Here is a 27,516-nt window from a genome sequence, read left to right on the forward strand (position 1 = left end):
TCCATGAGGTTTGCCCAGTCCCCCCTCTCCAGCCTGCCCAGGTCCCTCTGGATGCCATCCCTGCCCTCCCGCGTGTCCCCGCCCCACACAGCTCGGGGTCGTGGGTGAACTTGCTGAGGGTGCATCGATTCCACTGTCCATGGCACCAACAAAGTGGTTAAAGAGCACCGGGCCCGGCCGTGACCCCCGAGGAACGCCTCTCGTCACCGCTCTCCACTTGGCCATCGAGCCGTTGACCACAGCTCTTTGAGTGCGACCACCCAGCCAGTTCCTTACCCCCCCCATGGTCCGTCCATCCAACGCCCGTCTCTCCAGTTTAGAGACAACGATGTCAGGTGGGACAGTGGCAAATGCTTTGCACAAGTCCAGGTAGATCTTCAGCATCAATGAGCCTGGGGAGCGTTTTGGGGCGAGTCAAAGAAGGGTCGGGGCCGGGCTGCACCACGACTGTGCTTCGAGCCTCCCTGGCCCAAGTGGAGCTGCCGCTGGCACCGCTGGGATCCTCCTGTTGCCAAGCAACCTTAAGGCTTTCTTTAAGATATTTCAAGAAATAAAGGGATGCTTGGCAGGAGCCACCGTGCTGGTACATGCACTGGGATGCTTAGCATCCCCGAGCTGGACCTCCTCCCCTTCCTTCCTCTTCGGGCTGTTATTTTCTCTTTTTTGAAACAAACCGCACTGTCCAGGTGGCACGTGAAGCTGGGGGCTCCTTGTGACAACAGCGAAGACACGGCACACCGGGTAACCACAGACATTTTCAGGAAAATAACATATTTGGGTGGGAAAAGAATCAGCACAGCTGAGCTTGGTTAAAAGAAGAGAGATTTTCGTCTTTATCAACTGCCTTCGTCAGCACTTCTCTTAGAAACTATGGGGTTTTGGCTTGGGGGGGCCACTGATAGCGCAGCCCGATGTGGCAGAGATGCCACCCCAGCCAGAAATGCGCTTCCCCCCCTGGTTTCCATCTCCCTGGGTCTCCACAGGCTGGTTTAGCTGAGATGCTGTTTGATCTTCAATCCCAATTCCTGTTTCAAATGGGATGACGTAAAGTCTCCAGCCTCGTAAATCTCTCTGTCCTGGGCTTGGGCTCCAAGTTCTGCTACAACTTGATTTAATTGCATTGGCTCCTTTCCCTGTGCAAATTAACTTTTCTCCAGCAGAGAAGCAGAAGATGCTAATGGTTGCGGGCTATTTTTTAAGCTAAAATCTTCAGTAGTAACAATTTTCCTTCAAGAAGAAATCCTCTAACTTGACTCGATTTTGAAAATCTTGCTAGAAATGTGCTGAAAAGGGAAATATTTTAATAGCATTTGCACATACTGGGTACGCAGGGTCATATGTATCTGCTGCGTGTGCAGTACCTGCATAGATTTTCACCCAGAAGCTTGTGCTTGTAATTAATGGTTAGAAAACCCCACCTGATACCTGTAACTTTGGGTTGAAAAGAGCCCAGACTGGTGAATCTCGGCGTCCCTTTTAGGGATGTCTTCGCGCACCCGTTGCTTCGAGCTCGCCCAGTCTCCCCAGCGGCGCCCAAGCCCTGCCCGTGCGCTAACATTTCCTTCCCCCCCCCCCCCCCCCCTCCTCCCCAAATCCTGTTTTCCCCCCAGGAATGCCTGAGCTGGAGATGGGGGTGCCGGAGCACCAGTTTGGACAGCCGGGAATGGGGGAGCAGATCCCCTGGACGGATAACAGCGTGGCAGCCATGAATCGAGGCGCGCTGAATAAACCCGAAGAGTAAGTACCGCGGGGCTGGCGGCTTCCCGACCTCTCCCGGGGGTGGGGAGGGAGGGGGGGGGAACATCGGGATGTCCTGGGTCAAAGGGACGTGGCTTTGCTTTGGGGCCTGCCTGGAAACCCGGCGAGTGGTGGCTGGGATGAGCGCGGGCTGCCCGTCACCGGACGGGCCGTGGTGGTTGTCACCATAAAAGCGCTGGGACCCCGGGCGCTGCCGTGCGCGGGGTGACGCCTGTTATCTCCCTAGGGACAAGCGTGTGAGTAAACAAGGAAGGTGGGAGACATCCAGGGTATGTCTGGACCTCAATAATCCCATATAGCCGTGGCGGGGTCAAGAGTGCTGCAGGTCCCCACTGTCCCACGCCGGTGCCGACGTTTGGGTTGGTGTCCTCCCTTCTCGCCAGTGGTGGGATCTGGAGAAGCGCAGGACAGTTTTGTGTTTTCACATGATTGCGGCTCTTCGCGGTCCCCGTGTGCTTGGCTTCAACTAAAATTATTCCGGCTCTAATCCAAGGTGGAATAACACACCCCCCCCCCAGTCCTCCTAACCACCTTTTTTGGGTCCATGCCCCATGGAGCAGCCAAAGGGGCGTCACCTGCCCAAAGTACAACGTCACTTCTGGGCTATAAATGGTTTGGAGGAGGCCGTAGGTCAGATATTTGGGGACGGGAGGTCAGAAGAGTGACGAGCCCTGCTGACGGAGCTCGGTGGTCGATGCTCTGCCGGGCAAGGGGCACCCCAGAGTCCTCGCTGAGGCTTGGGGAGATGGATTTGATGCAGATGGGAGGTGAATCCTCCCCCTGGCCTGGGGAGGGCCTCGAGCACCTGATTTAAGAGCCAGCACTGATGAGCTCTGCACGGATCCGCTTGCCAAAGCCCAGCCCTGCTTTACAGAGAGGCAGAATTTCCTCTACTAATTAAAGTCTTTAGCAGACGAGCACAATCTCTGTTTTCCAGTCATGAAGAAGACACATGTAACAGTTGTATTTGAGCAAGACACTAGCCAAACACCATTTTCTCGGGGCTAAATTTGGATTAGTTTCTCAAAGCTCCTCGCTCAGCCCCAGAAGAGAGTTGCCTAAGTGGTCTCCACTGCTGCAACTGAATCCTGGAGTTCTGCTGGAAAGACTGAGCCTCTCGTTGCTTGAAAGAACTGGGAGATAAAACAAATCCCTGTCTAACTGAGCATTTACATCAGCCCGAGCCCTTGCTGCAAGGAAGTAACTTTCCTTTTAAGCCTTGCTGATGTCATTATTTTGTTGGGATGAGATCCCTGGGGCACACCTGGCAAAGGGCAGAGCTGCTAGAAAAATCAATCCGTTTTTTAAGCTATGAATGTTCCTTAAAATGCTGCTTATGGGGTAAAAATGACCTTACCTTACTCAGCAGCCTTATGCTCCAAGCACTGAGTCAGCCTGGCTGGCTGTAGGCATTTTTGTCTCCCCAGCCAGCGCAGCTGGGAGGAAGGGAGCTGGATTTTCTTCTGGCTCCCCCTTTGCAGTAGGATTATTGAGTGAGGACCCAGGTTGGCGTGGAAGGCTTGGGACCTGTGCAGGTATCAAGGAGGGAGGCGTTTGGCAGCAGCATCCCGTGAGTCCTCGGGTGGGAAAAACACCTCGGGTGGTTTTCAGGGCAGAGAGCCCTGTGTCAGGAGACAGGGTTGGACCGGTGGAGCGGCAGCATCTGCCCGAAGCCTGGCGAGACGTGGAGGCAACAAATCTCTCACAGTCTCTGCCTTTGGAGGGCGATGGTTTCAACCACACTTCAAAATTGCAGCCTGGTTAGGGTTTCACAAGGCAGCGTTTGAATTTTTTCAGCACGGAGAGGGGAGAAAGGCAAAAGGAAAGCCATGCTGCGTGGTGGGACGTCCCGTGGCGCTGGCAGGTCCCTGCAGCAAGGTCGGGCTCCTGACGTGGTGGAGATGTGGTGGGAGCCAGTGGCAGAGCCAACCCACGGACTGGAGCCACGAGATGACAGCAAGAGGAGAGGTAGAGGGCTGCTCGTCCTGGTGAGCCTCCGTTCCTCCTGAATTGGGAATCGCTGGGCACGGATGGTTCCTGGCAGAGGCGACGCTGGAAGAAGTGGGTTCCCAGCTCAGTTCCTGCTCCTGTTTTCGATAACCGTAGGTCTGATGGAGCATCATGGGTGAGACCTGCCTTGGCAGCATCTTGGTGGGGTCTGGACACTTCATCTAGGAGCGTGGTGATCAACTGCAAAACCCCGCTTCCACTGCAGCAAGAGAAGGGATTCTGCTGGGGAAAAGCCTCTGGACTTTGGTCCTCGAGACCTGCAGATGTGCTCCAGCTGGAGAGGACGCGCTCACCCCGGGGGATGCCCACGGTCCCAGGGGCTGCCTGGCCACCCGACGGAGACGGCAGCAGGAGCAAGTAGACAGAGCCTTTGGACTGCAGATATTACAGAACCGAGAAATATATTTTAGCTAAGATCAAATCAGCAGAGCTTCTGCTTTGGGGGGTGTGAAGGTTTCCCGGCTGGGAGGTTCACGTTCGCTGGAGGAGGGCTGGGCTCCTGGCCTCGTTGATGGAGCTGGTGGCGCCCAGATCTCCCAGCACGGGGTGTCCTGGGGAACCGGAGCTTCCTTTTAAATTCTCCCATTCCCCAGATCCTCCCCTGCCTTTTGCCTCTTGATAAAGTGGGACGACTCCATCATCCCCTCTCTGGCGTCCCAGGCATCAGTGCTCCTGTGTCATCTGCAGAAGAAGGGACACCTTGGGCCAGGTCCAAGGCTTCTCGAACCAAGTCCAGGGCACTGTTCTCGCACGCGTTCCTCTAATGCCCCAAGGTCAAACATGCCACCCAGGGCCCGATTCGGTTGCCTCAACGCCGGCACCCAGCGCCATCTGAGATGCCTGAGGTTTCTAGGACATCTGTGCAGGGCCAGAGACCTGCAGCCTTTCGGAGCAGCGCTCGAAGGCCATGCCAGGGAGATGTTCTGTGGGAGCTCGAGCAGCATTTGACACCGTCTCTGCAAGCAGAGGAATTTCTCCTCCTCACCACATGCAGAATCGAGAGGTTTCGCTTTAAAAAAAAAAGCCTGAAGGGTTGCGGTGGATAGAAAACTTTTGCAACTCGAAACCAGTATGACTGGGGACATGATGCACAAGGTCCAGGATCTCCTCTTCCTCCCCGTTACCTGCCCAGATGCTCATCTGAAACCCACCGTGGCATGGTGCTGGAAAAGAGGGGGAGTGGGAAAGCCTCTGCAGGCTGGATTGAGCCACAAAGCAGGATGTGCTGAAGTTTTATTTACTACATAAAGATCGTACCGTCCCCACAACCTCTTTATAAACCAACTTTGCCATCCATGCAGAGGTCCAGCGTGGGCTGAGGGGACTGTGCCGACCTGAATCTCTCCTCCAGCTGCCCCTTAATGAGGAGAAGCAGCCCGTCCTCCCCTTCCTCTGCAAGAACGATGTCTATGCAGCAAACTTTGGCCTTGAGACTGAAAAACTGGGTTTGACACAAGCAGCAAGTAGCAGGGACCTTGGCCACGGAGTGAAACCAGCCCTGCTTTTCACCTCTGTCTCCCCGCGTCCCTCTCCGCTCCCGCTCTGCAATTTAAGAAATCCCAACGCCGAGTATTTCTTTCCCCTGGATTAGGCTGCGTGTGTTGGCTGCAGCGGTCTCGGTCAGATTGGCTTCAGTTCCTTACTGTACATCTGGTCCTCATCTGGAGCTGAAAGGATAAACACGTCTGCTGCTTGGGAACTGCTGGCATGCTCGAGCCCTCGCCTTTGTGCCTCGCTGCGAGCGTGATGTGCCACGGCTCTCTTCATCGTGTCAGACCCGGCAAATCCAATTGACTTCAATTAGTCACGTCATTGGAATGTCTCTCATTACATATTAATCTTATTCCCAAAGAATATCGAGCGAGCTTTGCAGAAATCTTATTTTTGCAGCTCAAAGGTTCCCCTTTGCCTTCAGCTGCTTCGCTTCCAGCTGCTCTGGCTCCATCCAAGCCTCCCCGCTTTCGTGCCGGCAGAAGTTTTGCTCTTGCCTCCCACTGTCCTGCCCAAAACACCCGCGGGAGCAAAGCCTGCAAAAGCACCAAAGGTTTGCTTCCCAAACCTCACCGAAACGCTGTCCGGGCTTTATTTTGTGGAGAGGTTCATCCTCGCAAGGAGGTTTTGGTACGGGGCTCGAGCTTGAGGGGGCTCAGCCGGTGTCGGAGCCGGGGGACGAGGCTGCACCCCGCGGGGTTTGTCGCTCGAGCGTCTCCCCCGCTCAGCCTCCTCCCTGCTTCATCAACCCTAACGCGCCCTCTCTTCGCTCCTTCTCTCTGCAGCCAGTGCATCACCTCGCAGCTGGACGAGCTCCTGTGTCCTCCCACCACGCCGGAGGGCCGGAACGACGAGAAAGCCCTGCTCGAGCAGCTCGTCTCCTTCCTCAGCGGCAAAGACGAGACGGAGCTGGCGGAGCTGGATCGAGCTCTGGGGATCGACAAACTGGTCCAGGTAAAGAGCGAACCACTCATGGGACTTGTTGGAGGTCGTGTACGGGGCCAGATGCTGAGGCTCGAGGCGAGCGTGGAGGAGGATTTCCAACATCTGGTAACGGGAGGCCAGCTGTGAGTGGGAACACACGAGCGCATCAGATTCAGAGACGATACTTAACACCATGCCGTTCTCTTCCCCCCCCCCCCCCCCCGCCAAAAAAGCTGGAAAACAGCCCCGTGAAACACAATCTCTCGCTTCTCCACTTTTCAAACACGATCCCCCATGAGAACCAGCAGCCTGGCAAAGAGGCGGCCGAACAGTTTCGGCCCCGGGGCTGCTCGTGTAACGGGGAGAGCTGGCAGGCTGTCCCGCTTCCCCACCTCACCGCGGGGACTGGGGCACGGAGGAGCCTTCCAGCTGGAATCCCACAGCCTGGGATTCCTGAGCTTGGGTTCTGCTGCCTAATAATATATCTAATGGCCTCAGTGGTATGAAATCGTGCAGCCCTTACTATCGAGATTGACTTACAGTGCAGCTGCTGCCCTTCTGTCTCGGGTTCAACCACAGGGGGAAGGGAAAAAAAAAAAAAAGTGAAAAAAAAAAAAAAAAAAAAGGTTTGCTTTTAGCAGTGCTGTCTTACTCAGATAGCGCTGAGGCCCTGGTTTCTGCAGCTGAGCGCTGGTGGAGAGTCTGTGTTTGCAGATAGCCGTGGGGGCTGATGCCTCTGGAGGGTCCAGGGTTTCATAAATAACAGGGGGAGAGAGCTGGCTGCAGGGAGCTAGCGAGGGATGTGGAAAACGAGATGGATCGCTTGGGATTTGTCTTCGAGTGGTTTCTTTTTCCGCGCCCCGTCGCGCTCGCACGCATGCTTTTTCCAAAACGAGGAACAGAATCGAAAGCCTGTTAATAAATGGGATGTCCTACGAAAGAAGCAGCTCCGAGCCAATCCCTCCGGCTGCTCTGGGCCTGATTCTTCATCATTTCAGCCCGGAGGTGGCACGTCTCTTTCTGCAGCCCCCACCGGGGCTGCGCTGCTGGGAGGGTTTATCTTTTCATCGGCGATTTGGGAGACCTGTCGGTGACTTGATTGCTAAGTCGGGTATTTGCCACATCCTTTTTCTCAAGGCTGTGCCTCCAAAATCACCACCTGCATTTCTTTTTTTTTTTTTTTTTTTGCAAGTTAAGGGTAGGGAGCTCAGCCTCTCTGGTACAAAGGATCAGGGGCGCTCTTGCCAAAGATGCAGCTGCAACAGCTCAGTGTTTTCACAAGGGTTTTGCAGACTCAGCTGGCAAAGCTCCCCAGAGACCCTTTCCTGCACCGGACAGGCTCCAGCAGCGTCGGACCGCTGGATCGAGGTGCCCTGGGATGGCACTGGATGCTGCCAAGCATCCCCACGCCAATCCGGCCCTTCCCCTGACGAGGAGAACCTGGCTCGGGGGGATTATCTCATGTTTGGACCCCGACCCAGCTTTGCTCCCATCCAGGGATCATTTCGTTAATGGGAATCTTGGGCTTTTTCCATGGCTTCAGCTGAACCTCAGAAATATTTTGAATAGTTCCATGAAATATTTGCTTGAAATACATCTTTAGAGAAACAACACGTCAGCATAAAGGCATCTCTGGGAAGAAAACGTGTTGCTAGTTCCCCTCCAGGATGTTCTTGGCAGGTAGGAGTTTGCATCCCCTGACTTCACCAAACCCCACCGTGAAGACGTGGTGGGAGGAGGTGCTGGACCTACCTGCCCCCAGTTTAATCAGGAGGCAGCTGGAAACTGGGTAGTTTAGGGAGAGAAGAGTAAAAGAGACTCACTTCAGCAGGTCTGTGACCTCTGGCCATGGCAGGCTCCTGGTTTACATCCTGGTACCCAGTCCTTGAACCATATCAACTCCATCTTAATTTATCTTAAGCGATCCATTTTTCCCCACCACCAGCTGAACTGATCCCAAGCAATATAATTTTCCCCAGCGCCAGTCCCGTGTCCTCAGCCCCAGTCCTTCGATGGGCACCAGCTAACCAAATCCCAAAGGCAGTGGGATTTGCAGGGCAGGGGGGCTGTGTGTGTAGTTTTTCTTAACGCAGCTTTATGTTAATCACTGGGATTCAGGGTTCTGGCTCCGAGGTGTTCCTTCTCTGCGGGTCCACAGCTCAAACACCAAATTTCTCTGCCTAGAGCCAAGTTAGAGCAGCACAGAATATTTTCTTATCGTGATTTGCTGGTGTGGAAATGGATGCCCTGGCTGCAATATGGCTCATTTGTGTAGGAATGGCTGTAGTACAGATCAAATCTCCCCCCGGGTTCCCAGCAAGGGATGTCTGTGAGCAGCACGGGAATCCAGCCGTGCTTCCCCACGAGCTCTCCCCATCCCGGGGGGTCCGTGGCTCCCACCCTTGGACACGGCCTGTGGCCGAGGTGCTCTTGGGGCAGATGGGGACCCAAACCACCGTACCCCCCGCCTCCAGCCGAGCCTCCGAGGCTGCATAAAAATAGGAAAAGGGAGAGAGCGCAAACTATTCCGCGTGTTCAGGTCGAGCCGCTGAGCCTCGGGGTCTGCCCGGCCAGGTGTGCTGCTGTTTGGAGCCCGGATGAGCTGCTCAGTGCTAGCAGGAGGAAAGGCAGAGGAAAGGCAGAGGAAGGGCAGAGGAAGGGCAGAGGAAAGGCAGAGGAAGGGCAGAGGAAGGGCAGAGGAAGGGCAGAGGAAGGGCAGAGGAAGGGCAGAGGAAAGGCAGAGGAAAGGCAGAGGAAGGGCAGAGGAAGGGCAGAGGAAGGGCAGAAGAAGGGCAAGGAAGGCAGAGGAAAGGCAGAGGAAGGGCAGAGGAAAGGCAGAGGAAAGGCAGAGGAAGGGCAGAGGAAGGGCAGAGGAAGGGCAGAGGAAGGGCAGAAGAAGGGCAAGGAAGGCAGAGGAAAGGCAGAGGAAGGGCAGAGGAAGGGCAGAGGAAGGGCAGAAGAAGGGCAAGGAAGGCAGAGGAAAGGCAGAGGAAGGGCAGAGGAAAGGCAGAGGAAAGGCAGAGGAAGGGCAGAGGAAGGGCAGAGGAAGGGCAGAGGAAGGGCAGAGGAAAGGCAGAGGAAAAGCAGAGGAAAGGCAGAGGAAGGGCAGAGGAAAGGCAGAGGAAAGGCAGAGGAAAGGCAGAGGAAAGGCAGAGGAAGGGCAGAGGAAGGGCAGAGGAAGGGCAGAAGAAGGGCAAGGAAGGCAGAGGAAAGGCAGAGGAAGGGCAGAGGAAGGGCAGAGGAAGGGCAGAGGAAGGGCAGAGGAAAGGCAGAGGAAAAGCAGAGGAAAGGCAGAGGAAGGGCAGAGGAAAGGCAGAGGAAAGGCAGAGGAAAGGCAGAGGAAGGGCAGAGGAAGGGCAGAGGAAGGGCAGAGGAAAGGCAGAGGAAGGGCAGAGGAAGGGCAGAGGAAGGGCAGAGACAGGGCAGAAGAAGGGCAAGGAAGGCAGAGGAAAGGCAGAGGAAAGGCAGAGGAAGGCAGCATTGCCTCCTGCTGCCCTTCAACCTCTCCCCAGCCCAGGGAGCCGAGCCCTGAGCCCTTACAAAAAGCCTGGCCTTCGTCTTTGGTCCCAAGCACGCCAACAGGAATCATTTCCATCACTGCGTGTCCTGCTAAGCCCCGGGGAGCGGGTGTTTTACTGCTAGCTCTCCCACGGGCTGGAGCCCGGGGGCCGGCTGCCCCGTGCCAGACACGGCCTCCCTCCCCTCTGAGCTCCCCCGGGGGAGGCTGGGCGCCGGCGAGACGCCAAAAAAATGACATTTTCCTCCCCCTTTGCCTTCGCCAGGGCGGCGGGCTGGAGGCCCTGACGGAGCGGTTCCAGCCCCAACAAGCCACCCCACCGCTCATGATGGAGCAGAAGCCCGGCATGTACCCCCAGCCTTACTCCTCCTCTTCTCCCGCCACCAACCTCCCCGGCGCCTTCCCCGGCATGGTGCGGCAGAAGCCGTCCTTCGGAGCCATGCCGGTGCAGGTCCCCCCGCCCCGCGGCGCCTTCCCCACCAACATGGCCATGCAACCCCGGCAGACGCTCAACAGACCCCCGACGGCCCCCAACCAGCTGCGACTTCAGCTGCAGCAGCGGCTGCAGGGGCAGCAGCAGGTAATTCTTCCCCCCCCCCCCACCTCCCTCCGCAGCCCCGCGCCGCGGGCAGGGGGGGATGGAGGGACCCTCACTCCTGCCTGCAGCCCACTGCATCCCCGTCAGGAGGGATCGGGATGGCTGAGGAGCTCCCGCAACAGAGTTTTTGAAGATCTCCCTGGCTTTTCTTCTTTTTTATTTTTTTTTTTGGGGGGGTTGTTTTGTCTCCCTGCCAGCTGATCCATCAGAACCGGCAGGCCATCCTCAACCAGTTTGCGGCCAGCTCCCCGGTGGGCATCAACATGCGGGCGGGGATGCAGCAGCAGATCACGCCGCAGGTAAGGGGGGGACGCGGCACTGGTCCTCCGCTTGGGAAAAACAGGATTAATCCCCACACCTTCCCTGTTAGCACAGCCTGGCTCGCTCCTCTCCGTCACTGGCTGGAGAGAAAAATGCTCCTACGTGGCTTCAAGCCGAGCCGCTGGGTTTTTTTTCTATTTTGCTTCACCCTTATTCCAGCTCCTCCACCTGCTTAAGGCATAAATACTTCGTTATTTCTCGGAGAAGGATGCGCTAGGGCATTTAACTGAGAAGGATCTTTAGGAAATAGATGCCAGCCTTTAAACACCAGAACCTCTAGTGCATCTTCTTAACGATCCTGCAAATCCCCGGGCCCCCTAAAGTTCTTGTTCGGCTTCTAATACAGCGGATAAAACATCCGCTGGGTGCGAGGAGAAGCTGGGAAGCGTAGCCGGGTTCTGGTGGCTTCATTCCACTTTTCGGCGAAGCCTTCGCCTTTCCATGAAGCGGCGTGACATCCCTAACGTGCCCTGGGGACCGAGTGGTTCCTATCCCAGCTCCGTTTCAGCCACCGCTGGCTCTGCCAGGCTTTTTAAGGGGATTAATTCCAACACATCTGGCTCGGCCGTGTGGGGAATGAGCCCGTGGCGATGGAAAAACCTCCCCGGATGGGGTTGGTCGGGAACAACCTCGCAACCGAAAGAGTTGAAGTTGGGGATCCGGGGCTCTGGCGCGCGGGAACGTCCCGGCGAGGGCCCAAAAAAGCGGGTCCCACGGAGGAGAGGGGTGGCTGGTGGCAGCCGGGTGCCTCCGAGCCCCGTTTTCCGGGCTTGGCGGACGCGCCGGCTCCTGGAGCTTTGCCGTCCGGCGCGCGCGGGGGCCGGTCTTTAATATCTCCAACCCACTCTGCCCTGCAGCGGCGCGGACGGGCCGATTTACAGCCTCTCGGGGTTTTTTTTTCCGGGGCTTTCCTTGCAAACCAAGGACAGGCACCCCGAGCCGGGGAACGGCAACACCCGCAGCTCGCACGCCGGGGTTGGGGGGGGGGGGCTCCCAGCTGTTTGCCAGACCCGACGGTGATAATCAGGGCACCCCCTTCCTTCCCCGCAGCCCCCCCTCAACGCCCAGATGCTGGCCCAGCGTCAGCGCGAGCTCTACAGCCAACAGCACCGGCAGCGGCAGCTCATGCAGCAGCGAGCCATCCTGATGAGACAGCAAAGCTTTGGAAACAACCTCCCGCCTTCCACCGGGCTCCCGGTACAGCTCGGAGCCGCTCGCTTGCCCCAAGCACCCCCCCAGCAGTTCCCTTATCCCCCAAACTACGGTACGACCCCGGGAAACCCACCCACCTCCACCAGCCCCTTCTCGCCGTTGGCGTCCAACCCCGAGGCCGCGCTGGCGAACCGCAGCAGCATGGTGAACCGGGGGATGATGGGCGGCGTCGGAGGGCAGTTCGGCGCCGGGATGAGCCCGCAGATGCAGCAGAACATCTTCCAGTATTCGGGGTCAGGTACGTGGAGCTGTGGGTCGCATCGGAAAAGCGGCCGGCGGTGGGGAGGGAGAGGCGGAGGGCAGAGCTGAGACACCCCCCCCCCCCCCAGGAGGCTGCAGCCCAGCCCCTGCGTGCAAAATAAATAAATAAATAAATAAATAAAATGCTATTGTTGGGGACAACTTTAACTCTTTCCTCGAAAAGAATTCCCTTAACTCTTTCCTTGAAAAATCAAACGGCAAGGCAGTCCTCTAAATTGCGCTTCCTTAAATATATACGCCCTGAAAAAAGGCCAAAGCCTGGCTGAGGTGGCTGAAATGAGCTGCAGGCAGCCCGCGCCTCTCGTGTGGGCACCAAGCTCCTAGGAGATGGGGGAGCTGGGACGGAGTCAGTTGCGTGCGGACGGGCACTGTCTTGAAGATCTTCACGTTCAAGCACCGGTGCAGGGGCTCGGCAAGGTGGATGTTACTGATGAGTGGAGGAAAGGGCGGTGTGGCTGCCAAGGAACCTCCTTGGGCATCATCTCATCACCGCCCCGGGGCCATCTGCCAGCCAGGGGTGATGCTAAAGAGGAACACCTGCTGATGGAAACCACTTGAGGAGGGTGGTTTCCCCGCTCCTTCATCCTTGAAATATTTGCATTTGAGCAATGCAGCTGCTCGAAACGAAAACCAGAGACCCTGAGACCGATAAGGCACAGCTGATGCTTCTGGTTCGATGCAGGGGAGGGGGGGGGGGGGAAGGTTGCAAGGGAGGAGGGAATGGGGCTGCCTGCGGGGGTCTGGGCCCCGCTCACGCTGCCTGTTCTTCCCCAGGCATGGGTCAGCAAAGCGAACCCGCCTTTGCTCCGTCGCTCAGCCCCAGCAGCCCCTTGATGTCACCCCAGCTCCCACCTTCGCAAAGCCCCATGCTGCAGCCGGCTCCGCCGACCCCGGGCTACCAGTCGCCTGACATGAAGACCTGGCAGCAAGGAGCCATGGGGAATAGCAAGTAAGGTCACGGGGCGGGGTAACCCGGGGCGCAGGGGTGACACGGAGAAAGCAGCGAGGTGACACCCAGCTCCCCTGGTCGGGGGTTGTTAGGGGTGGGGGTGCCCCGTAGGTGACACCCGGCCGAGGACACGTGCCGAGCTGGGGCCTCCAGAAGTTCACCACCAAGCCCTGCCCGCGGCTTCGCCCCAGCTCGGGGGCGGCCGGGAGCCCACGGTGCTAAAATGAACGAGCACGCGTGTTGAGGAAGGCGAGAAGCTTGTAATTAAACGAGCAGCTTTAACGATGCCCGGTGGAGAGCGGGATTAGGGAATTGAGTCGGGAGCGGCGGCCGCAAGGGCGCTGCGTGGCCCTGGGAAGATGTCCCCGGCTCTGAAGCCAAGGGGAAGGAAGAGCCACCGGGCTCGCTGCCTTTTTTTGCGTGAGTCAGGTCTGCACTTCAGCTCTCCAGCAGTGGAGGGGAAAAAAAAAAAAAAAACAACCCCCCCCCAAAAGCTCACCCTGGGGGATGCCTTGCTTCCTGACTTGGGTCTGCCCAGACAACCCGGCCCGGTCGAGCAGCACGGAGCAGGGGGTTAGGGGGCCGGGAGTGCTGGTGGAGGTGGGATCCTTCACCTTGCCTGGCGATGGAGAGCTGTCCTCCCGCCTGGGGCAGCGCTAGGGACGCTCGGGCGTTGAGGAGGGCCCTGGAAGGAGCGTGAAGGGGTGAACTCGGTGTCACATCGACTGGGGCTTGGCATCCAGCTGACCCTTAATCCAGCCCAAAGCCTCGTAACGATCCCTCTCTTGGCCCTGGTCTCTCTCCTGCTCTACCCCATCACACCGAGGAGCCTCTTGCCACTGCAGGAGCGGAGGGCGGCCGTCTCCGCAGCACCCACCTCCCTCGAGGTGCCTCCCACCACCACGTACGCCCGGGTAATGCTTTTTATTTATTTATTCTCTCTCAGCGTATTCAGCCAAGCGGGGCAGAGCCAGCCGGCGCCTGCCCAGCAGGGCATGTACAACAACATGAGCATCACCGTCTCCATGGCGGGAGGAAACACCAACGTCCAGAACATGAACCCCATGGCCGGACAGATGCAGATGAACTCGCTGCAGATGCCCGGGATGAACTCCATGTGCTCGGAGCAGGTCAGTCCCGCCTCGTCCCCGCTCCCGGGACGGGTCACCCAGCTCCCAGGGGTTCAGCGTTCGCTTCCCCAGCCCCGAGGGAACCTCTGTCCAAAGGGGGGAAGCGGCAAAGGTCTGGCTGCCTCTGCTGGCATTGCTGCTGCGCTGGAGCCCAAGGCCTGGGCTGTTCTGTGTGTCCTTGGGACGCGCCGAAACACCTCCAGCACCTGCAGCCCTCGTGGCAGGCTGGCGGCCGGCTCCGTTTGTAGCCCTGCATCCCCGGGGAGCTGTGAAAACTGGGGGTGGGGAACGGGAACGGTTGGATACGGGGCCTTTCCGCAGTGCCAGCCCTTTGGCGAGATCCTCCCCGGGCCAGAGAGGGAGATGCCTCCGTCATTTTTAGCTGCTGGGGTTTGTCTCGGCACCGTTAAGCTTCTGGCTCGCTGGTTTTGCGTGGGATGTCGTGGGCTGGGGCTCGCAGCCTCCCCCCGGGGAGAAGCCATGGTGCTCGGCGCGGAAGGAGGCTGGTCCCCTCCGTGAGCCACCTCTCACCGAGCAGTTGGGTGCCATTTCGTGCTCCCTTGGGGGTAGAGATGCCCCCAGAGCCGGCAGCGGCCCCCCGGAAAAAATACCAGCGGTGGGGAGAAAGGTGAAAGGGGATCCCCCACACACACACCGCCCCCAAAACCCGGCGCCTCACGGTGCAGGGAGGATGCTGGCAGCACAGTCCCCCCGGTGCCGCCCCATCCACGAGCATCCCCTCCCCAAATCCACACACACACACACACACACACACCCCCCCTCAAAACTCATCTCGAGAGGGCAGCGAGTGCCCCTGCGGCGTCCAGGAGCCCCGGCTGAGCCTGGATCTTGCTTTTGACAGGTAAATGACCCGGCGCTGAGACCCACGGGCCTTTACTGCAACCAGCTTTCCTCCACTGACCTTTTGAAAACAGAAGCAGATGGGGCGCAGGTCAGTAAGAAACTGCTAAGCACATCTCAGGTACCCCGAGGAGTTTGACGGGTTTTTTTTTTTCCCTCCCTCCCTCTACCCACATCCCGCCACCCCCCCAAAAAAAAAAAAAAAAAAAAAAAAAAAAAAAAAACTGAACGTTCCCCAACCGTACCGGCTCGGCACGCTTGGTTTCCAGCGGGGCTGGCTCCGCTTGGCAAGGTCGGGTTGAAGCCACCGTGGTCCCGCCGGCGGTGGGTGACAAGCCAGCCCCCTCGGGGTCGCCGGCCACCGCTCACCAACCCTCTCCTCGCCGAACCTCACGCCGCTGCCGCCAGCGTTTTCGACCTCCCGGCCGGCGGACCGAGCTGGGAAAATCAAGGAGCGTGTTGGTGTTAAAAAGCCCCTCACCCCCGGCGGTGGGGGGGGGGGGGGGGGGGGGGGTTTTCTTTCCTAGGCTGGGCCATCACCGGCCGGTGTGGAGCGAGGAAATTCGGATGGGGGAGGAAGCGGGGGCGCTGCCCGGCCCCTCCGAGCCGCCCGCCGATGCCCTCCGGCTCCCAGGGCAGAGGCTTGGGGAAGGGGTGGGTGGGGGGGTGGGGTGGGGGGGGGTAGAAAAAAAAAAAACCAACCTCTTCACCCCCCTCACCTCATCCAGCCCCCCCCCCCCCCCCCAACCCCCCCTAACCGGCCGCCAGCGCCTCCCTGCCTCTTCCCCGGAGCGCAGCCTTGGTTCCGCAGAGCCCCTCCGCCGAGACACGCCAAAAAAAAAAAAAACTCTTTAATTTTGATCAAACAGCCGCGCCTGGACCTCGTCACCAAACGCCACCCCACAACCGCCGGCACGGCCCCCCCAACACCCCCCCCCCGCCTTCACCCAGGCTGGCTTTTTTATCCTCCGCCTTTCGCTCCAGAAATCCAAATTTTTTTTTTTTTATTATTATTATTTTTTTTTTTTCGGGGGATGAGCAACGGTCCGAACCTCGCCGAGCCGAATGAGTTGCAGCGGTTTATCTTTTTATAGGACAAGAAGACCGAAGAGTTCTTCTCTGGGGTGGCTCCAGACTAGAGGAAGTCTCTAGTGAGTTTCCACTTCACGTAGTTCCCAGCTCCGCCGCCGCCGGCCCCTGCCCCGGCCCCGCTAAATCCCTTTTTCTCTCTTGTGTCCCAGCAGGTACAACAGGTTCAGGTCTTTGCCGACGTACAGTGTACAGTGAATCTGGTAGGAGACCCCTACCTCAACCCGCCGGCTCCCTTGGGCACCCCGAAAAACGCCGCCGGGCCGCCGCCGCCGCCGGGCCAGCAGAAGAGCCTCCTTCAGCAGCTACTGACTGAATAACCGCTTTTCGAGGAATGTGAAATTTAAATAAGACGACGTACAGAGATATATAAATATATATATTATATATTTTTCTGAGATTTTTGATATCTCAACCCGCAGCCATTCTTCAGCTCGTAGTGTTTGGAGCAAAAGGGGAGGGGGGGGGTTGTTGTTTTATTGGAGGGGGTGGATTTTTTCCCTTTTTTCCCTCCGTTTTTCTCTTTTTGCCCCTTTTATTCAGCCTTTTTTTTTTCCTTTCCCCCTTTTTTTAATTTTCTCCTTATTTTGCTCTTTTTTTCTTTTCCCCTTCCCCCCGTTTTTTCCCTTTTCTCCTCTTTTTTCCTTTTTTCTCCCCCCCTTTTTTCCCATTTTCCTCCCTCTTCTTTCCCCTTTCCCTCTTTTTCCCCCCACTTTTCCCCCCCTTTCTTCCTTTTCTTTCCCCTTTTCTTTCCCTTTCCCTCCTTTTTTTCTCACTTTTCTCCCCCCTCTTTTTCCCCCCTTCCTTTTCATTCCCCCTTCCCTTTTTCTTTCCCTTTTCCTCCTTATTTTTTTTTCCCTTTTCTCTCCTTTCTCTCCTTTCCCCCCCCTTTTTTTAATCCCCTTTGGATTTTTTTTTTTTCCCTTTTTTATTTTTTCCCCTCATTTTCTCCCCTTTTTTTTTTAAAAAAAAAAAAAAAAAAAGCATTGGATGTTGGCAAAGCGACGAGGCAGGACAGTCGGTTTCTCGAGCCAAAATTACAGATGATTCTTATTTTTGTAATCATTTCGCTGGCTTCTTAATCTGGAGGAAGGTTTCTCGGGGAGGCGGGGAGGGGGAGAAGGCAGCTGGAGGGCTGCGGCGGCGGCAGGAGGAGGAGGAGGAGGAGGAGGAGGAAGAGCAATCTCAGTTTCAGCTGGATCTGTCACTGATCACGTCTCGGCGCGGGGCACGGAAGGGGATCGGCACTGGACTTCTGCGGGAAAAGCCGGTTTTTTATTCACGCTTAAACAAAACCCCTTCTCTCCCCTCTGCCCCAGCCCGCTTGTGCGTACAATCAGCTTTTTCTAGCAATCGTGAGTTTGTCGGTTTTAAAGAAAAAAAAGAAAAAAAAGAAAAAAAAAAAAAAACACCAAAACAACAGAGTATTTTGACCCACCATTTTTTCCATGTTTTATGCTGGTTTCAGGCCTCCGAGTGAAACAGGGAGGGGGGCTACAATGTGTATATTACAACAGGAGGAGGAAAAAACAAACAAACAAAAAAGACTAAAAAAAGAACAGTTTGGGGAAAAAACTGCAATAATTTTTAGGGGGAAGGATGGGGGGAGGGGTCTGTCAATTATTGTAGATAAAATTTTCTGATTAAATATTAAATAAAATTAAGCAGTCAGTTCTTTCTGCTTTGATTGTGTTTAACAGCTGAGGTAGCTTAAACTATTTAAAATAATAATAATAAAATAATAATAATAATTGAATTCTCTGTTGGGAAATAGCTTATTTTTTTTTCCCCTCAAGCCTGTCACTGTAAATAGCTCTGAGCTCTGTATAAATTTTGTTTTCTTCTCTTTTAGTTGGGGGGGTCGCTTTTAATATTCACTGCTGGCTTTTTCGGGGTGGGGTGGAGAGGGTAGCTATGGGGGATTTTTTTTTTTTTTCCCCCCCCGCCTTCTCAAAAAATTACACTGGTGTGTGGGAAAAAAAAAAAAAAAAAAAAAAAAGTGAAAAGTGTGGCTTTGTTGATTGACAATTGTAAGAGTTAAAGATGAAAAAAAACAAAACAAAGCAAAAAAATCAGAACCGGAGTTGCCAGCTCACGTTCCGTTGTTTCTGGGCCAACGGGGATGGAGGGGGCAGGAGGAAGCCGGGGGTCACCCCGGGAACCCCAACGTCGCTCCCTCTGGGGAGCTGGCAATCCGCCGGCGCCCCGAGCTCGGCGGCCAAAACGGCCTCTTAAATCCCAAAGCGCTTGTAGAGAAAATAAAACGAAAGCTGAATTTCCTGCCGGAGCTGCCCCCCCCCCCCCCCCGCCCGCAGCAGGGGGTTTTGGGGGTGAGGACTCCCCGACACCGCGGTGGGGGGCTGCGAGTGGGTTGGCTCCCGCCTCAGGTTCAAGCTTCAGCTCTGGAAAAGGGGAAATTATGGGGAGGGGAGCAGGGGGGTGACGGTGGAATTAACAGCACGACCAGGACGGGGAGAGGTGGGGCAGACGCGCGTCTAGCTGACAACGCATTTTTTTTTTTTTTTTTTTTGGAAACCAAGTGGTTCATTTCAAACATTTTTCCTGTGAAGGAGGTGGCAGGACGAGGTCTGCAGCGAGCGCCTGCTCGCCGGCCGATGCTGCCGTCTGCTGTTCGCGCCGCTCCTGGCAGGGTTTCACGGTGCGAGGCGAGTAAAAACACGGACAAACCGATCTGGCTGGTGCGGGAGGAAATAATAAACGATCCGGAGTGGCTCCGGAGTTGCCGGGAGCGCGGCTGCACTGGCAGCCGAACCGTCACCAAATCCGTGGGGGAGGAGTGGAGATGCCGTCCCTGCGGCCAAGCCCCGGTAGCGGAGCTCAGGCACAAGGAAAAGTCAGGCTGGACGGACAGACAGACAGCCGGGGAAGCTCAAAGGGAATGCTAATGCTTCCCCCTCAAAAGCAGCAGAGCCATTTTTCAAGTTCGCCCGTGCTGGCGGGGGGGGATGAGCCACCAGCCCACCGCAGGCGGGCAGCGGGTTAATACAACACGGGAGTCACGTTTTGCACAGAGTGACGTTTTAATTCTTCCCGCCGCGGAGCCGTTTCGCATCACCACACGGGGAGAAGGCTCCCTGCTGCTGAGCACCCGCACAAGCGCTCCCCAAAACACGGCAGCTTTCCTCCCGGGGGGTGAGCTGGACTCCGAGCCCGGAGGAGCTGTTTGTGCCGGGTCACTTCAGCAATTTAAATTTCTTCAGGTGCTGGTGCACTTGGTCCTTCGGGTAGGGCCGGAGCGCCAGGCAGGTGGCCACGTTCTCGGGCTGCTCGGTCCACACTTCGTGGTCGATGTTGTGTCGCTTCAGGGTCTCTGCCAGTTCCGTCAGGGCAGCTTCATCCGGAGCCTGCGGAGAAATAAAATCTGCTGTGAGGGCCGGGGTGCGAGGCAGTGCTGGGTACCCGCTGGAGGCGGAGGAGGAGAGGCAAAGCAGGATGGCTCACACTGAGGGCAGCCACCTGCCTGCACACAGGACGAGCGATCCCTGTGTTTTGCCTCTTAACCAAAAGGCGTTTTGTTCTCGCAGGCTGCACCACCGGCCTCTGCAAGCACCGCGGGCAGGAGCCAACAACCTTCAAAACTGCAGGATTTCCCCTGCACACCTTGTCCGGCTCATGGCGCTAAGGCAAACAGCTCTTTCCCCAACCCCGCGTCCACACAGGGGCTGACCCCCCGCCGTTCCCCGCCCCTTCACGAAGCGGCCGCCCGCGCTGGGCGGTTACGGGGCCTCCTCATGAGGAATCCAGGCCGCGGTTCAAACACACCCCGGGCGGGGAAGGGCTCCGGGGACCGGGAAGAAACGAATCACAGCCTAACCCCCCCGCTACCCGCCAAACCCGGATGGGACCCGGGGTGACCCAGCCGCCTCCTCAAACCCACCAGCGCCCCTCATCGCCCCCTCAGGGCTCTGCCCCAAAATGGCCGCCGCCCTCCCCTGAGCGCGGTGCTCCCGGCCTGCCCCGCGGCTCCCGGCCGCCCCCGCGCACCTCCAAGACGACGGTACGCATGGCGCCGCCCTGATCCAGGTAGGCGCGGGTGTCGGGGTGCTGGCGGAACGCGTGGGCCGCTGCCACGGCGGCGTGGCAGCCCTGTGCCACCACCGCGCCCAGCGGCCACGACCGCGGCGGCCGGAACAGGTCCCCCCGCAGCACCACGTACTGCACCAGCGCCGCCGCCGCTGCCGTTACCGTTACCGCGCCGGACGCCGCCATCTTGCCGTACGGCCGCCGCGCAAGCCTGCCGGGAGATGGCGGCTCCGCGCGGCGGCGGGCCAGCAGGGCAGCGCCGCCGCCATTTTGTTGTACGGCGAAGGGGCGGGAGATGGCGTCAGGGGAGGTGACGTCGCTGTGGCGGCGGGGAGGCGGGCGGTTTAAGCGCCGGTTGCTGAGGTGAGGGCGGGAGCCTTGGGGGAGCTGGGGCGGTTGGGTCCCCTCTTCTGGGGCGGTTGGGTCCCCTCTTCTGGGGCGGTTGGGTCCCCTCTTCTGGGGCGGCCACCCTCCTCCCCCCTTGTCCCTGTCCCTCTCGGCGGTGACCCCGGGAGTCGCGCCCTCTTTGTGTGGGGAGACCCCAGCACCTCCCCCGCCCCCCCCCTTCCCCCCCGCCCCCGGGTGGGTGGGTGGGTGTGTTTGTGGTATTTTCTTTGTGGTGCCGCTGTGAAATCTTGCCTTACAGAAAAAGGGTGGGTTATAACGCGTCTTGACAAGCCCTCGGCCCGTGGGGTTGTCCCCGCGTGGGGCCAGCCCGGGTGCTAGGCCTGACCTCGGCGCCTCTCGGAGTCCCATTGCAGGAGGAAGAGGAAGGTTCCCCTGAGGAAAAGCTCTTTCCTCCCCCCGTGTTGCCGCTTCCCAAGGGATGGAGCCTGGCCGAGGAGAGCTGACGCCTGCCCCCTCGCTCGCAGGAGAGCGGCGCGGGAAGATGGATGAAGGGAACGTGTATTCACCAGATGGTGAGCTCTCTGGGGTGCTGGGTGCGCTTTTTATCCAAGTGCAAAGCGAGCAGGAGCAAACCTTAAAACGTTTGGGGCCAGAAGCGACCCCCTGGCTTGCTGAGTTGTGCCTTGAGTCACACTCAGCCAATTTAGGGTATAGGGGCTTCAGAGAAATCACTTTGCTACTCTGTGTGCTGGGCTAGAAATAAAACTGGGAGTTGCAGGTCTCTCGGGGTCAGGACTGGTGCCTTTGCTAGCTTACTCAGCTTTTCAGGAGCTTGGCTAGCTGGTGTGGGGCACCCTGGTACATTGGCACTCAGCTTCGCTGTTTAAAATTCCCCAAAGCCTCTTTGCCAGATGTTTGCTTGTCCTCTGCCTCTTTGAAAAGCTGTTGTAAGGGGTTTCTTTGTGTACCTGCACTGGACCCGCTTTGTTTTGGGTACCTCGGTGCAGACCACTAATAATCACAGCCTGGATTTTTGAGCGTGTCACGGTTTTCCTCGCAGGGGTGTTTGCTCATCTGGAAGTGCTGGAGATGCGAGCTCGTGAGGCAGCCTTGAAACAGGAGGAAGCAGAGAAGCTGGCCAAGCTGAAAGCAAGAGTGCAGGAGCTGAAACTCCAGAGGGATGAGCTGCGGGCTAAAGTGGATCTGCAGCAAAACAGGGTGAGAGAGAGATTGCTGCAGAGGGCTCTGGTGTGTTCCTGCTCTCAGAGGGTAGATTTACTGAGACTATTCCTATGGAGCCAACTATTACTTTTTTATTTTCTCTTTTTAAGTGACTTACAGTCCTGGCATCCCCCGATTTCAGTACCATGTAGTCCAGAGAACTTGCTTGGAAGTTGTGTGGCTGTTTCTGAATCTTTTCTTGAGTTTTTCTCCCCTCTTCTGCTTGAAATGCCATCTCGCTTTTCTCAGAGCCAAGTTATTATTTCTCTGTATCCTGACTGCAGGTGACAGATTTGTGTCAGCAATTTCTGACCTCCCTTTTCTGGCTTTTCTAGCAACTTGAGAAAAAAGGAGTTGTGTCGCATCCAGCGCAGCCCAGTGCTCAGGCTGTTTTAGAGTGGAAGATAAAAAGCGTTAAGGCCATGTTGCAGGTCTTTTACCTCACAGGTAACGTCTTGGGATTTGTGTGTGTTCTGCCAATGGGCTGCATTTCGGGGCGGGTAAATTCTGGAAAATGAGCCTGATGTGAAGTGTAACTTCCCTGTTAACAGTGCTGCTGTTGTGCTTGGAGCCGTCAGAGCCTGAAAATGCTGGAAGAGCAGTAACCTTATCATTCCCTGCCTTTCACAGGAGGCCTCTGGGATGTTGCAGGAACTATTATTTCATGAACTGTATCATTTAGACTATGGTCTAGATTCTGGAAAATGTGTCACTACCTTAGAAATGAAATCTTCAATAATTGGGCAGTTAAATATCCAGTGGTCTGGGTCTTCCAAGCAAGCTTGTGAGGTCAGCAACCCTCTTTTCATCTACTCCTGAGCTTTTTAAAAAAATGTTGGTTTCCAACAAGAGTCACCTTTGCTGTGTCCACTTTCTGGGCAGTCCGAGGATGTGAGTCCTGGTTGACACAAGCCTGGCCACGAGCACTCCTGCTGCTCAACTTGGGGGCAGTGAAGTGCTGCCTTCCTCCCTGTTCTCCTCCTCATGCTGGAGCCGGGACCGCGTTTCAAATTAGCAGCGTAACTCAGTTATTGGGAATTTAACCTACCGTTAAGCTGCTTGAATACATTAGAGGTCCCTTATTTAAAAGTTGCTGTCTCTTCTGTCCCTAAATTCTTGCAAATCTTTGATCCTCCTAGGGAGCTCCCTGAGCTAGCCTCGTAAGAGGACGCAGCCCCTCTTGTAGCCGGTGTTGCCCCAGCAAAGCTGCCCTGTGGTGACAAGTTAGTGCTGAGTAAACCCTTTCCCTTGATACATTCTACCAAAGTAAAAACTCTAAACTTAAGAATTTAGAGAGTTTTAACAATTGCCTAAGCACACCAAAATATTACAGGCGTTGTCTCAGCAAACTAAGGCATTATAGACACTGCTTTGAGACAGAAAGGTGTAAAAATAAGCTTAATAAAGGAACTTGTGATCAGAAAAAGGAACTTGCGTTCAAGAAACCGCAGATTATGGAATAAGTAGATGAGTAAGGGCATACTGTGCGTGCCCGGGATGCCCCTGAAGACCACCAGTGACCCCTGAAGAAGACCCCAGAGGGGACTGCAAGCGCATGCGTAATTAGCATGCGGATATTATAATTATGAGTTCCAGGAAATAAAATATATACGTATGTAACAGGATAATATGAACCTTGCTTGATGAGATGTTTGGTGCGCACGCTTCTGAGACGCGAGTCTGCGTTGCAGCACTGCAGTAACGAACGCCTGCCTTCTAAAACTTCAAATTAAATCTCAGAGGGTTGTTTTGACCAATTTTACGGATTCACTCTCTCTCTGTCTGGACCCAAGGGATCAGTGGGAAGCCGACCAGGCGGGGAGTGTGTTTCTGCATCAGCACTGCTTACGAGGGCACGTACTTGGATTCTTACTACCTGCACCTGCTCACCCAGCCGAAAGTGCAGATTCATCACCACTCCGTCCCCACCTTCATCCCCCTGGAGCAGATCGCCAAGAAGTACTTGCAGACGGACATCAGGCGCTTCCTGTCCGTCCTGTCCGACCACCTGAACGCTTACGCTGGGAGGAGGTACCAGGCAGACCAGTTACAGGTACCAGTGGCCACAGCAATGCTGTTCACCCGTCCTTTTCCCTTTGATGTACCAAGTGTTACGAGTCTCTAAAGTGCGCGGGGGAATCCTGACAGTTTTCTTTGTGTGGAGCGCTCACGGTTCTGGTTTTTACAGCTTTTATTTAAAATTATCGCGTGACTATAAACTCAGTCGCCCATTTCGTCAATTGGCGCGTACTTGGATGTTGTCTGGTGGCTCATTTAAAATGTACTGCCAAACTACAGAGGTCCCTGAGCTGAAATAGCTGTGACGTGGTAAAAAGCTGCTGGAGGATGTGGCTTAAGGCATGAGCACTGGTTTATTTAAGTCTTTCCCACGCGTGGGTTGCTCGATGTACGTGTCAGGCTGGTGTGGAGGGTGGGGGCACTGCACTTGGCGAGCTCCCAGCCCTGCGCTGACGGGCTCCCTTCCTAGCTTCGTGTTTCAGAAGTTGCCTTCGTCCCTCCAGGAACACTTTTCAGACCAGATAGAAGGAACCTTGCAGAGGAACTCCTTGTGTAACTTGCTGGTCTTCAATTACAACGTGTCGAGTAAAAGCAAGACCTTTCCATTCAACGTGAGGCTGTTTTACGGAGATCTCTGTTGCAGCATCCCCACTAAAGTCGTCGTTTCCTGCACACGTAAGCGGATGATGCGGGGGGTCGGTGTGGGGTGAGCAGGCCATACTGTGGTTCTGCAGATGGATGGGGTTTCCTTCTAGTTGAGTTCGGGGACAAAAGGGAGCAAGCTGTCATAATTCAGAGGGAGAAAACATCATAGAAGGGGTTGTGTGCAGTCAGTGCTGGGTCTCGAAGCGGTTGTAACTCAGCCCTAGCACAAGAGCACGGGTCTCGTGCAATACTGGCAAGATGGGGTAGCTGGAGGGAGGGAAATACGATGGGGCTGAGGAAGGAAAGGTGTGAGCTCCAGCGTGGATCACTTCAGATGGGCAGGCTGCTCGTTCCCAGTTTGTGATTACCCAGACTGCAGGCTCTGGTACGGTCCCAGCAGGATCAGGATGCTGTTTTTTACAGGTCTCACGGATAGAGCCCAACCCGTGCTGGTTCACCCTGCACACGTGGGAGAGCCTGGCGAGCAGGTGCAGCCAGAAACTCCGACACTCTCAGTCTCGGTTGCAGGGATGGTTTGTTCCAGCCAACTTACGGCCTTGGACTCATTTCCCATCCTTGAAAACCTGGCGCTCAGCCCTGTCCCTTTTCTGTAGGGCGGGAGCTAGTTGTAGGCAAATAAGACAGGATCTTTTCAGCATCAGGAATTGCTCGCTCTCAACGCAGTCAGATAAATGACTAATTGAGGCCCGGTGCTGGAACGTCTCGCATTGTGCAGCCAGGCCCTAACTGCCCCTGCTGCGCTTTTAGATGTGCTGGCACGTGCTGCAGCGAGAAGAAAGGCAGGAATGAGGTTTAGGACTCCTTAGAAAGGGTCAGGGATACTGTGAAATACTTGTACCCAAGATCTAAGTACTCCTAACAAAGATCTCTGCCTGAAAAGTCTTTCCCTGACACCACCTGCTCCCCCTCCTCTGTATCAGCAATGCTCCCACCTCCCGGTACGGCAAAGCCCGGCCCCGACACTGAGCATCTTGGGCGGCTTAATCTTGGATCTGTGCTATTTTCTGACCGGTTACTACAAATTTCAAACTGGGCTGAGGAATCATTTGCCTGTCTGTCTCCCCGTGTGTCCCGCTCACGGCTGGCTGGAGCAACGTGCAGCTAGATGGAGCTCTGAACAGAGAAAGCCGAGACTAATAATTGCCATCAGTCACGGCCTGGGGCCTGTTTCTGCGAGCAGTTGGGGTGGAGGAGTCGTCGTGGGCTGTATCAGCAGTTCCCCCTCTCCTTTCCTTGCAGTAGCCATCCCTCTATAGGTGAAGTTCTGCCTTTGCTCACGAATTTCCGTGTCTTCTGAGCTAAGAGAGCAGCTAGATAGCTGAGGCTCCCCCGTTGCTGTCCTCGCCCCTCGGCAGCGGGTGTTTCTTAAGGCGCTCGCGCTCTCTGCGGCCGTTCAAATCCCTTGGGGCAGCTGGAGGATGTGGAGGGTTAGGAAGGAGGGCGAAGGGTTACGTGAAGAAAAAAAACGCACGGTGGGGGAGATTGAAAAACTCTCTGGGGACAAGGGAAGAATGAGAAGCGGGTAGTTTTATGCTGGCAATATGAATTTTCCTTTCCTCGCTGACCCGGCTGCTTTTCCTGCCAGCGGAGGCTCCTGCGTCTCTCGCAGCGACGGCAGCAGCTCACTCGGATCTGTTTTGCTGCACGGCCCTGCACAAAGCCTTCCGCTCCTTCAGCGGCGCGGAGGAAATCGCGGCGGGAGCACCCTGAGCCACCCTGGCTCTCAGCGACGCGCCTCTCCTGCCTGGGGAAGGGGGGGGGACTCCTCTCAAAACGCAGATGTTTTCCGTGGACTGCAGCCCTGCTGCTGTGAACCACCCCCCCAACCCAGCCCCGAGGAGCAACTGGCTCCGTTTGGATCTCGAGAGCGACGTTTCCTCGAGGCTCTCAGGTGTCTGTTGTTGCAGGTGATTTTTCCTCGGCGCCGTGCTTCTCGCTTGCTCGGGGGCTGATCTCTGCGGTTGGTGCCGCAGAACTCGCCAGCTGCGGGAAACACCTCGCGGTTGGGATGAGAAACGGGATTAAAACTGCACGATCTCGGCGCTTTGGGGGTGATGCACCATGGACCAGCACCCGGTGCACCTCAAAACGAGGGGAGCGAGCGGAATAATCTGTTCCCTGCTTGCTACAGCCACGAAAGGACGTCGTGTTAGAAGCTGGAAGGAGTCGAGGGACGAAAGTGAGGTTTCCTTATTGCCAGCAGCAACGCGTGCTCTCATGTGCTAAGCCCCCCAAAGCATGAACACTGAACCTTCCAGAAAACTTCACACCAGCAGTAGCTTTACACATGCCATTTCCTTCCCTTCAGGCGTGGGGCAGACCTGCAGGTGTCCCATCCTTGTGCTTCAGGTCTGGATCAGCTCTTTAAAATCTTGTTTTGTCGCAGTATTTCTTAAATTTGTTACCAAAACTGTGGTGTTTAAAAAAATCTTCTACTGATCTTAGCTGTATAACGTGGTTTAAATAACATTCTTTTCTCCTGTCTCGTTTTTGCGCCGGTCCCATGTTGTGATAAGGCACAGGGACAGCACTTTAGAATGCTTTAATTGCTTGTGTCATTATTAGAGCTGCTTGTCCGGATTGAACTGGACAACTCGTTTAAATGTAACCTCCAGCTTCGCAGTGCGGCAGCTCCAGGGAGCGATTCCTGCCCCTAATACTCAGAGCTTCTTGCGGAGGAAGGCTCGCGAGGCCGGCACCTCGCAGCTCCAGCTGTTGCAGAAGAGCTGACGGCTCGTGGGCTTCTGAGTATCTGCTCCTGATGCATCATCGACGGGCGTTTTCATTGCCCTGCATCACTTTTAAGTCTGCGGGTGTGCTTGCTTCGGTGAAAAAAATATTTGGGAAGCGGAGGGATTGCTGCTTGGCGCCTCGCCTGTGCCTGAGGGCAGCTGCGAGTTCGCCAAGGATAGATTTTTGGTGTAAATCACTGCCCTAACCTTGTGCACCTGAGGGGAGACAGAGCCCTGACCTTGGCGTGGGGTGAAGGTCTGGGCTGTCTTTTTGGGGGGGAAAGCCCTGGGAACCGGGGCACTTAAGCTGCCAGGGTGAAGTGTGCTGCAGCTTGTCCCTGCGGAGGCTGCGACAAAGCTGGGCT

General features: G+C 56.2%; 3 protein-coding genes across 8 annotated transcripts in view; 2 read left to right on the top strand and 1 right to left on the bottom strand.

Moving 5' to 3' along the window:
- NCOA1 (nuclear receptor coactivator 1) overlaps window positions 1–16,463 on the top strand; it is a 187,631-nt gene extending 171,168 nt beyond the window's left edge. Inside the window, exons 14-23 of one of the 4 annotated variants that reach the window (XM_042803666.1) lie at window positions 1,611–1,737; window positions 6,045–6,213; window positions 9,966–10,280; window positions 10,496–10,597; window positions 11,670–12,069; window positions 12,867–13,041; window positions 13,988–14,171; window positions 15,034–15,123; window positions 16,127–16,183; window positions 16,274–16,463. In XM_042803666.1, the coding sequence (XP_042659600.1) occupies window positions 1,611–1,737; window positions 6,045–6,213; window positions 9,966–10,280; window positions 10,496–10,597; window positions 11,670–12,069; window positions 12,867–13,041; window positions 13,988–14,171; window positions 15,034–15,123; window positions 16,127–16,171 (1,607 nt within the window). In that variant the 3' untranslated portion in view covers window positions 16,172–16,183; window positions 16,274–16,463. The remainder of the gene's footprint in view (window positions 1–1,610; window positions 1,738–6,044; window positions 6,214–9,965; window positions 10,281–10,495; window positions 10,598–11,669; window positions 12,070–12,866; window positions 13,042–13,987; window positions 14,172–15,033; window positions 15,124–16,126; window positions 16,184–16,273) is intronic. The other 3 variants (XM_042803667.1, XM_042803664.1, XM_042803665.1) reach the window with 3 other exon arrangements.
- Window positions 16,464–19,143: 2,680 nt separating this feature from the next.
- On the bottom strand, window positions 19,144–20,351 carry PTRHD1 (peptidyl-tRNA hydrolase domain containing 1). The gene is made up of 2 exons (XM_042803463.1): window positions 20,127–20,351; window positions 19,144–19,486 (listed from the first exon to the last, which is right to left on the bottom strand). Exons 1-2 carry the CDS (start codon window positions 20,349–20,351, stop codon window positions 19,316–19,318), a joined length of 396 nt encoding a protein of 131 aa, XP_042659397.1. The 3' UTR covers window positions 19,144–19,315.
- CENPO (centromere protein O) overlaps window positions 20,098–27,516 on the top strand; it is a 7,958-nt gene continuing 539 nt past the window's right edge. The window contains exons 1-7 of one of the 3 annotated variants that reach the window (XM_032997585.2): window positions 20,098–20,165; window positions 20,927–21,085; window positions 21,574–21,731; window positions 22,070–22,181; window positions 23,528–23,787; window positions 24,257–24,428; window positions 26,005–27,516. The exon at window positions 26,005–27,516 is cut by the window's right edge and continues 539 nt beyond it. In XM_032997585.2, coding sequence (XP_032853476.1) covers window positions 20,992–21,085; window positions 21,574–21,731; window positions 22,070–22,181; window positions 23,528–23,787; window positions 24,257–24,428; window positions 26,005–26,129 — 921 coding nt within the window. In that variant the 5' untranslated portion in view covers window positions 20,098–20,165; window positions 20,927–20,991 and the 3' untranslated portion in view covers window positions 26,130–27,516. Of the gene's footprint in view, window positions 20,166–20,375; window positions 20,529–20,558; window positions 20,819–20,926; window positions 21,086–21,573; window positions 21,732–22,069; window positions 22,182–23,527; window positions 23,788–24,256; window positions 24,429–26,004 lie in introns of those variants that run through there. The other 2 variants (XM_042802962.1, XM_032997586.2) reach the window with 2 other exon arrangements.

The sequence above is a fragment of the Tyto alba genome, unplaced genomic scaffold (genome assembly GCF_018691265.1).
Source record: "Tyto alba isolate M040663 unplaced genomic scaffold, T.alba_DEE_v4.0 Super-Scaffold_40, whole genome shotgun sequence".
NCBI classification, from domain to species: domain Eukaryota; kingdom Metazoa; phylum Chordata; class Aves; order Strigiformes; family Tytonidae; genus Tyto; species Tyto alba.

Excerpts from the sequence above, each read along its gene's own strand:
- PTRHD1 (XM_042803463.1), bottom strand. The coding sequence starts at position 20,351 with ATGGCGGCGTCCGGCGCGGTAACGGTAACGGCAGCGGCGGCGGCGCTG. Across the intron at positions 19,487-20,126 it reads TGCGTACCGTCGTCTTGGAG|GCTCCGGATGAAGCTGCCCT; the intron begins GTGCGCGGGGGC and ends ATTTCTCCGCAG.